This window comes from Geospiza fortis, unplaced genomic scaffold (genome assembly GCF_000277835.1).
Source record: "Geospiza fortis unplaced genomic scaffold, GeoFor_1.0 scaffold327, whole genome shotgun sequence".
Lineage (NCBI taxonomy): Eukaryota > Metazoa > Chordata > Aves > Passeriformes > Thraupidae > Geospiza > Geospiza fortis.
This window is the reverse complement of record NW_005054410.1, coordinates 2,156,340-2,166,291: the sequence shown is the minus strand read 5'-3', so window position 1 is coordinate 2,166,291 and position 9,952 is coordinate 2,156,340. Positions and strand designations below refer to the sequence as shown.

Here is a 9,952-nt window from a genome sequence, read left to right as displayed (position 1 = left end):
GCTTCGGGGGGCGCATGGTGACGGAGGAGTGCCCGGCCGCCATCCTGGTGCTGATCGTGCAGAACATCGTGGGGCTGGTGATCAACGCCATCATGCTGGGCTGCATCTTCATGAAGACGTCGCAGGCGCACCGGCGGGCCGAGACCCTCATCTTCAGCAAGCACGCGGTGATCGCCCTGCGGGAGGGCCGGCTCTGCTTCATGCTGCGGGTGGGCGACCTCCGCAAGAGCATGATCATCAGTGCCACCATCCGCATGCAGGTGGTGAAGAAGACGGCCAGCCTGGAGGGCGAGGTGGTGCCCCTCAACCAGATCGACATCCAGATGGAGAACCCCGTGGGGGGCAACAGCATCTTCCTGGTCTCCCCGCTCATCATCTACCACGTGATAGACAAGAACAGCCCCCTCTACGACATCTCCCCCATGAACCTGCACCACCACGAGGACCTGGAGATCATCGTCATCTTGGAAGGGGTGGTGGAGACCACCGGCATCACCACCCAGGCCAGAACCTCCTACCTGGCGGACGAAATCCTCTGGGGCCAAAGGTTCGTGCCCATCGTGGCGGAGGAAGACGGGCGGTACTCGGTGGACTACTCTAAATTCGGCAACACGGTGAAAGTGCCCACGCCCTCGTGCACTGCCCGGCAGCTGGAGGAGGACAAGAGCATCATGGACACCATGCCACTGTCCCCGAAAGGCACAATTAGGAAAAGGTCTGTCAAGCTAAAGCCCAAGTTTACCATAAGCGAAGAGCCTTCCTGATGCCTTCTGACTGGGAAACTCTGTTAGGGCTTTGTGTCTGAATGATCTCATGAACTCAAAACACTGAGGTGGCCTCTTACTTTTTTTTAAAATTCAGGTTGGTAGCACAAGGTATGTTCTGGTGTTATTTATTGTGGGGAAATCTAAAGCTAATTATATTTTTTTAAAGGTGTGAGAGATTTCAAGCAGAACTGAGAGTGGGGAGAATCATGGTCTGCAGCTTTAAATTTCAATTCAGACTATTTAATCGCACGATCATTCTGCCTTGATTCAACTGCAGGTAATGACACATTTTCTCAAAAAATAGATGTATATTTATCATCAGAGATTGCAGGTTTTTTAGGGTCTTGCAGTGTTTGCAAGTCAGTAGTTTTTAACTGGTGGTTTTTTTTCCCAACTTGAACAATCAATATAGCAAAATAAAAATATTAATAATTAATAAAGTAGGCTGGATTTAAATGATAAAAAAAGAGTCAGGCAATGACACAAGACCAGATCTGGAAGTGTCTCTATATTATACTGTATGTCTCAAAGAAATTAACTGCTGGATTTGCATCATCCATATTGTGTTGTATGGAGCCACTCCTACCACATGCAGTATGAAATGTATTTGAATATTTACTTTTGTTTATTTTAAAAGCCTTTACACTTCCAAAATAAAACATTCAGGAATACCTTTTTGTACTGTACATTTCTGAGGGTAAGCAATACTTTGCCTTTAAAAGGAGTAACAGATAATATACAACTGAAATGAATTATAAATAGGAAAATTCTGCATTTTAATTTCAAAATGAAGAGAAGCAACATTCCCTCTCTCCAAGCCACATGGCAATAGGATATTCAGTACAAGAATTAACCTCTCCCTTGGGTCACGGTGAATTCTGCTAGATAATCAGGGAATAAAAATAGAATTACATATTTTAAATGAAAGGACAGTGCTGAATGCTGAAAACATATCTGCATGTGCTAGGGAAAACCTTTTACTCCTTTCCCTTTTGCAAAAGAAACAAAGGTTTTTTGTGCTTAGGGGAAGGAAGGGTGCATAAGACAGCGTGTTCACTTCTGGGATGCTGTGTCAAAAACATTACTGCTGCTGAGGAAGCAATTCCTGTTCCAATCTCATCCTGACCTCCCTGTGCAGCTGGTGCCTGCCTTGGTTTTTAGCTGGCTCCAAGATCTGTCATTTGCCAGCAAACATGAAGGAGCCATGTTCACTCTCTCTCGGTCCCACGGTGACAACAGGAGCAATTCCCCTTCACCCACTCCTGCAAATCCTCCCTGGAGCTCCTGGTAACAGCAGCAAGTTTATTTCTACACAGGGTTACTGGGACATGGCACCAGCATTAGATACAGGGCAAACTGCCACCCAGGTAAAAAAACATATAATGTCCAAATAAAACCTATAGAAGCATCACAGAACTGATCCCACACCTGGGTTTACAGGCTGTGCAGAGACAACCAGCTTACTTTAAACATCATTATTCAAGGAGGATCTAGTGTCAAGACTTGTGTGCTCTGTAGTTCACAACAGACACTAAAATCATTTGTGTTGGCAATAATATGGCAAATTTCTGATGCCTTGTCAGTGTAACTGTATGACAAACTCATTCAAAAGGGTAAGAAAACTTCCACAGTGACTGTGGAATATTTTCAGGCATCTATAATAGAACAATCAACGTTTGGTGAAATCAAGTATTGGGTTAAAATGAAAAAACATTTGTTATGTTTTTGGTGTTTATGTATTTTGGCTTTATGAAGCATTACCAGACTGCCAGTTACAGGAATAAATGCCTGCTCAGTTTCCAAATCCCCAATACACCTATATTATTCTGTGAACAGTTCTGAAAATATGAAATGAATTTCACAACAAAATGACAGTAAAATTAGCATTAGCAAGTAGTCAGCAAAGAGAATTTGGAAGGGCACATTTTATATTATAATCATACCCCTCCCCCTGTTTTTTAAAATAGGGCATGATTAAATGCCTTACGTGATTAAATTTCTTCTGTAAGACCAAGTTGATTTGTCACATTATTTTCTGGCTTTCCCTTTTTACTGCCCCAGTCTCCCATTGCCTGTCAGAGGGCACTTACAGTAGAGCTCCCTGCATCTCCCAGGCACCTTTGTTCCTTTGAAAGTTCATTGTTCTTTGTCACTTGCCACAGAATCAGTGCTCTGCTCTCACAAGAGTCGTACACAAAACATTAGTTGGCTTTCCAGTGACTTGAAATCCTTGGCCTGTCCCTAACTCTCCTTAGTGCCTTATTTCACTGTGTAAGATGCACCTCAAGGTTCTCTCATAAATACACTTCAGCTCTGGCTGCAGATCTTCTCAAGATTTGACCTAAATGTGAAGCAGTTTCAGCAGCAATACCATGCAACTATTTTCAGGGACTGATGCAAGCTTTTTGCCCTGGGGAAGTCTGTGAAGCTGAGAGGTGGAAAATTCTCTTTGTTCCCTGTGAGATGGGAGGGGAAGGATGGGAAGAAACAGCTTCTGTTCACTGGGCTGCTGTCGGGAGCATCTTTTATGTCATTTCTTTCTCAAAAATCTGCCTGATTTTTCTGAAGTCTTGCAAACCAAAAAGGATCATAATATTATGAGGAAGGCAGGATTTGTGCTGTTAAAATCACCATAGTGAATTATTTGAATCAAAGAGCTGGTGATTTTGAATCTCAGGATTGTTGAGATATAAAATCCTTCTGCTCTTTCACCATTTCAAATATTCAGAAGCATTTTGGGGGCAGAGCAAGGAAGGATGAGCATATTTCTTTTGCACTAAGGATATTACTTCTTTTTGGGAATCCTTTCAGTTTGTCACTTGTGAGGTATTTGGGAGCACAGGTATCTGAAATGGTGCTTAGAGTTCTCCTTCTGCTGCCCACCCCCATTCTCCGTGGGAAGGCTCTGAAGAAGGCAGCAGTGCCATCATTTTCACACAGAAAAGTCCTCGTTCCCAGCAGTGAGCAAGCACTGTGTTTTCCATGGTTGAACTCAGAACTGAGTGGGCTTCTGAACTTTCTTTCGCAGCCCACGTCTCTTTTGGGAGGTGGTGTCACAGTTTGGATCCTGCAGAGCAGCCGGGAGAGCTGTGGCTCCCAGCTGTGCTGGGCACGGAGGGGGCTGTGGGGGCAGCTGGAGTTTGCATCCCCTGCTCAGGGCTTGCACTGCCTGAGCTGGGCACATGGGTACAGGCAGGAAGCCCAGGGATGGGTTTTGGCCGTGGCAGAGCCAGCTGAGTGCATGGAGCTGCCTGTTGTGTGCTTCAGGAGAGCACTGTCAGTTTGTGCTCACAGGGTCACACTGTTCATTCACTGCTCTCAGATTTGTGGAGCTGCTTGGATGGGGAGCAGGATCACAGAGCTGGTTAATCAGAAAGGGAGGCTGCAGAACACTGGGATGTCACAGCTTTGAAATACTTGTAGTGACTGCTGGTGAGCCACTGGGCATCTCAGTTCATGCTGCATTTCCTAATGAAATCCAAACATATGTAAACAAAATTAGGTTATAACAGGGTCAGAATTTCTCTCTTTGGCACATGATAAGTGCAGTGTTACAGCAGTGTACTTTGGTGGGACATGTCCCTGTGAAATAGATACAAGCCAGAAGTGAACTGAAGAGATGGCATTATGGGACATGTCCCTGTGAAATAGATACAAACAGGAGTGAACTGAAGGGAAAAGAGAGTCAGGGATACAGGATAAATACACTTAAAATCCAGAAGTTACACAGTGTGGAGACAATGGCAAGCAGTAATAAACAATTTTATTTTGAAGCACCAGCAAAGGTGACGATGCTCGGATGAGAGATCAAAGCCCTAAAAAGCAGATCTGGGAAGCTGGAATGAGAGTCTTGAACAAGGCCAAGGTCTGCATGCTAGCACAGATTAGCAACAGGGTCAGTGTCAAAATTCAGGCTGCCCTGAAAAGTGAGACTGGGGCTGGGCATGGCCAGCATTGCTCAACCCAGTGGGTAAATATTGCTGCTTGTTGAGCAAGGTGGGAGCCACAGCAGAGCCCTGCTGGAAGCAGTGCTAAGAGGACTTGTGGGGGTCTGACCCCTGTGGTTAGTTATGTTTTAATAGTTAATAATATCAAACTAATAAGTAATTAACAGCTCTTGGAAAACTGAATTTGTTTTCCTTCCTTTTCCACTCTTTGTACCTCCTGAAGGTAATTACTGTAGGTGTGCTAGCACAGAGTGTTTTGATTTGGGACAAAGCACAAGTATGTTTTGGAGAGTAAAATACAAACTTAAAATAGACACTACAAACCCTAAAACTTCTGTGAAATTGCCCAGCTTGCAACTTTCACAGTGATTACTTGTACAAAGCATGGAAATATCTATTAGGATATTGATGAACCACCATGGGTTTATGCTCCCTGTTGTTCGTTTGGCAGGTCTGAGTGGAAGGGGAAGTGCTTTAGCTCTTCTGAATAGGGTTAAGGAGAAGAGATAAGGTTCAAAGTCACTGCATTTAAGGCTCCCTGGTTACACCTTTTCCCTCTCCCTGTGCTCAGTGTCATCCTGGCATTCCCACTAAAAATGGGCAGGATAAGTGCTCTTTGCAGGGCATGTTCCATGAGGAACTCCATCCATCCAGGGCCAGCTGCCCCATTCCAAGGTGGACATCTCCAAGCCAACAGCCCTGATCCAAGCATCCTGGAAGGCAGCAGAAAACTTCCCACCCATTTCAGTGATAGAAGCATTTCAGTGTATTTTTGGATCCACAGACACCATCTGCCAAGCTGCTGGGAGCACGTGCTGAGGCAGAGAGAGGATTCTCTCCTCCCTGCAGCCCTCCTGGAGCAGGAGTGCTGCTGGAGGTGAGGAGGAGGCCTGGGGAGCTGGGGACACGTGCTCAGCGTGGCCAGGCACTGCCTGTAACCAGTGACTCAGGGCACTATTTTTGATTCAGCAAGGGGAGAAAGATACGTGATACAAACCTCCACACCCCACTAAGGAGAACTATTAAAAGAGCAGAAGACATTCCTGAGAGGCTGCAGATGCTGCTCTGTCCTGCTCTGAGCACTGCAGGGTGCCTGCAGAACATGCTGCAGGTTCTTCTGGCTTATGCTCCTGTTTTAATTTATAGTGTGACTTTGATGAGTTATCACAGGGCAATGACTCTGTGAAATTCTGTTCTGTTTGAACAGAATTTTCAAATACCAGAGCCTGCAGCCCCTCTCTGCCACTTGCCCCTGTTGACACTTGTGCCTGCCTTACTCAGGAGTTGAAATGCAGATGACACCACCTCGTGAGGTTTCCTAACCAGCTCCTTCCCTGCAGGGCTGAGCAGCATCAAATGGCAATCCCATCACAACTGGGGCGGTCTAGGGCTGCCTCGTGGCAGTGGCCCCACACAGAACCTTGTCCCCTCTTGCCCTCCCTCACTGGGAGTGGGGCTGCCACCCTTTTCCTCCTCCAGCTGTTCATTCAGGTGGCCAATACTTGCTTAGGAGCTTTGCCTTTGCTCTCTGCCCAAGAGAGGGGAGGCACAGGATGTAAACACCATTACTGTTGTTATATTCACCATAATGTTATTCCTGAGTGGAGTTGGAGCACTGGAATTGACAGTGAGCATCAGTGCCAGAAACAGAAACTCTTAACTTCAGTAAACTTCAGCTTCCATTTTAAAGCTTGGGCCTTCAAATCCAAGGATTGCCAGGGAGTTCATTAGCACCAGGATTTCCCTCTTAGGGCTGGGCACTATTAGGTTAATGGGGTGGGCAGCTGACTCAAATAGCCTCTGATGGGCCCTTTGCTGCAGCAGTGATGTTGTTTCTCAGCTTCAGCAGCTCCTGGGAACTTGCTCTTCTGCCTGGTGAGTGAAAATCTTGCTTTATTTCCTTTTCTCAAGCTTGAGAGAATATGGTCCTCGTGCATATTTTATAACCTTTTTGCCAAGGCATTTGACTTTGTTGGATGTTTATGTCACAGTCTTGCCATGTGCATGAAGTGTTGTTGTAGTGAGGTGAGTCTTGGTCTTTCTCCCAAGTAGCAAGGGACAGGACGAGAGCAAATGGACTCAAGTTATGCCAGCGGTGGTTTAGGTTGGATATTAGGGAAAGTTTCTTCCCTGAAAGGGCTCTCAGGCATTTGAACAGGCTGCCCAGGGCAGTGTTTAAGAGCTGAGTGGATGTGTTGCTGACTGACCTGGTTTAGTGTTGGACTTGTCAGTGCTGGGCTAGCAGCTGGACTTGCTGATCCTGAGAGTCTTTTCCATCCTAAACTCTTCTCTGATCATAAGTTCTCACTGTGTCTTGGTGAGTGTGTGCTTATAGTAATGAGCTCAATAAAGTTGTTGGTTCTGCTTTGGCTTTACAACCTGAGGAATAAAAATTAGCAGGGTGATGTTTCTTTCCTGGGATAGCTGGAGAAAAGAAGCAGTGAGATGAGCAGGAAGATCAGAGTGATGCTCTTGCAAGTTGTATGGATTTTGGTGGAGCAGAGTGCACAGAGAGCAGCTTCTTTGTGGAAAATGATGGCAAATTCTTATCTAATTAATAAGCAGTAAACAAATATTTTTCTGAAGTCAGCATCTGTCTTTAGAAGTGATTTTGTAGGAAGTAGCTGTTACTTTCTCACAGATTTTTTTCTATCAAGTGTTGCCTGGATTTTCTACATTTAGAAGCCACCTGCTTTACTAAATGGATGCTTTTGACAGTGATATTTGATTATTTGGTTTGAAAGGTTGTTCTTTCATGTTTCCTTTTTTACATTACACCGAAGTTGTTATTAATTTAATTTACTCTTTTTCCTGCTTTCTTTGCTCATTATTGTATGTAGCCTGAAAAGCGTGTCACTTCTGTTGTGCTCTTGTTTAAGCAGAAAAAGAGAATTAAAATGCCATAGCCCTGTGAAACATGGTCAGAACTCTTGAATTACAACACTACCACTCAAGGTATTTCAATGGTATCACAAGTGTTTCTACTCTTACATGTCATTCTGTGTTCACTGAAGCATCTGTTTTCTTTTCTAAGTGGAGCTAAGTTAAATTCTAAAATTTTTGTGTCCTCAAAAGTCTCATCTTCAGTAGATTCACATCGGAACCTACATTCTTCACTCTATTTTCTTTTTGCAAGTTATAGAGGAGTTTAAACCAGACCTACCCCTATCCAGTCCTTATTTTCTATCTTTGTTCTCAAGAGGGAATAGTTCCTTAAACCAGATAACTGAACTCACCCATTTTCTCTTCCTTGCACACACCAGAACTGAAGTGTTTGTCACAGTAGCCTTTGGATGTGCAGCAGTGCACTTCTGTCTCCAAAGTGGGAACTGCTGCTTGGCTGGATGGACCAGGACTGTTTATTTTCTTTTTTCAGAGGGAAGTGAATAAATGTTTTGGCAGCAAAGTCACCCCATAAATGTGTCACATTATAGCTGAGTGGTTTGTGTTTTACTATTAAAACTGTAATTTCTACGTTTCACTGATGTCCTATAATGTTAAATAATTACTTGAAGAGACAACTCTAAATATAAGACTCTCTGCTACCTTGTTCCCATTGTTTGGACTTGGCCTTGAGCAGGCCAGGTGTGAAACTTGTGTGCTCAAAGCCCTTCTCTTTGTCTCTGCACCTCTCAGGACTGCCAGAGATCCCTCACCTTCAGCTGACTTTCATATGGAAAAAAACACAGCTTGGTTTAAAAACTATTATATTAACCTGGAGACAGCTTGTGGTGGTGATGGACAATACAGATTCTGCCTCTTTCTTCCCATTCCACGTGCCAGTTGCTGGTCCCAAACCTGGAGTTCTGTAGGGCCAAGCAGCTGCTGAGTCCTCTCACTTATCAGATGTTTGCCTGCTGAGGTGAGGATCATGCTCAGGGGTGATATTACCAGAATGGCCTTTACAGTTTTGTTTTGTTCTAAAACTATGAGGACTTTGTGTTTATAAGATTTGCTGTTTAGTAGGTGCAGTTTATTAGCAGCCCTGTTATCTTCTTCAACAAAGCAGGCAGGAATTAAGTTATTTGCAATAGCAATGTTCTTACACTGACCTGTTGTAAAGGGAGTTAATATATCCATGGAAAAATCCTCAATCTCACATTTTAAAGTATTTCCCAATTTACACCAGTGCACAAACATTTTTAGCAATATTGTTCTCATTGCTCAGTATCCAGTGCTCGCTGCTTTTCACATTGACTCTCAGGGAAGCTGCTCCAAAGTGTGCTAAATTCAACAGATGTCATCTCACTGGCTCAAAACAGTCTGGATGTGGTTCAGAGAGTGCCTGGATAAAATGGTGTGCTGGTGCTCACATTTCATTCCTTTTCCTGAAACAGTTTAAATAAATGAAAAAATACTGAGCAGCAATTGTTGGGAGGGTTCCCTTGATCTTTAGTGAGTTAGAGATGCAAAGTTATGTTAGTTTGTTTTTGGAGTTTACTTTGTAGCTACAGCTCATTCATTGCTGCAGGGGAATGGAATATTTTAAAAACTTCCACAGTTTTCTGACCTACAGAAATACTTTCTTAAAGACATGATGTCCTTTAGGTAACACTCCAATACCTTTAATAACTTTGTGGGGTCTCTTGTTCCTTTATCCAGCCACAGTAAAAGAAGCTTGAGTGTTTGCAAAACTAGAACCCAAATTTAAACTAACTGCTAAGAGGTAACAAATAATTATAAAATAATACAGTTTGCCTGCAAGAGTGAGTTGATAGGCTTCTCCTTGTCTTAAGAAGGTGTCTGTCAAGTTTTTTTTCTGGCAGCAGGAGTAAGACCAAAGTATGACTCCTATCAACATGATAGCAATTAAGCACCAGACTCAAGCAGGCTGTTTTCAGCCCAATCACTATCATCCACAAACTAAAACTTCGTTACTTTGCTACAGAAAAAGCAGAAGAATTATAGGTAGAGGACAAACTAGTTAAGAAGTAAAGTTTGTTTTTTGGCTAAAAAACCCAAGCAAAGGTTTGATGCTAATGGTCCTCAAGTGTGAAATGCAAAATCTATATACTGCTTTCTAGCCTCTAGGATTTTACAGCAGGGCAAATATTAATTTACATCTTGTGGTTGAGAGGGGAGAAGGAAAGAGAAATTGTTCCTGTCAGATGTGATCTCATGGAAAGCAAATTGGTGGTGGAATGGCTGGATTAAAGATAACAGAACCTCAATTTGTGGCTTTTATTCCTCAACCACTTTCAGCATTTCATAGTGTGGGGAATATAGCATTCTTCAGTC

The 9,952-nt window shown here is 43.7% G+C and overlaps 1 protein-coding gene across 1 annotated transcript; it reads left to right on the top strand.

Annotated features, from left to right (window-relative positions):
- The first annotated feature begins 6 nt into the window (after positions 1-6).
- Positions 7-2,777, top strand: KCNJ11 (potassium inwardly rectifying channel subfamily J member 11). Its single transcript, XM_031061361.1, has one exon. It carries the CDS (start codon positions 15-17, stop codon positions 762-764), a length of 750 nt encoding a protein of 249 aa, XP_030917221.1. The 5' UTR covers positions 7-14; the 3' UTR covers positions 765-2,777.
- The last annotated feature ends 7,175 nt before the right edge of the window (positions 2,778-9,952 follow it).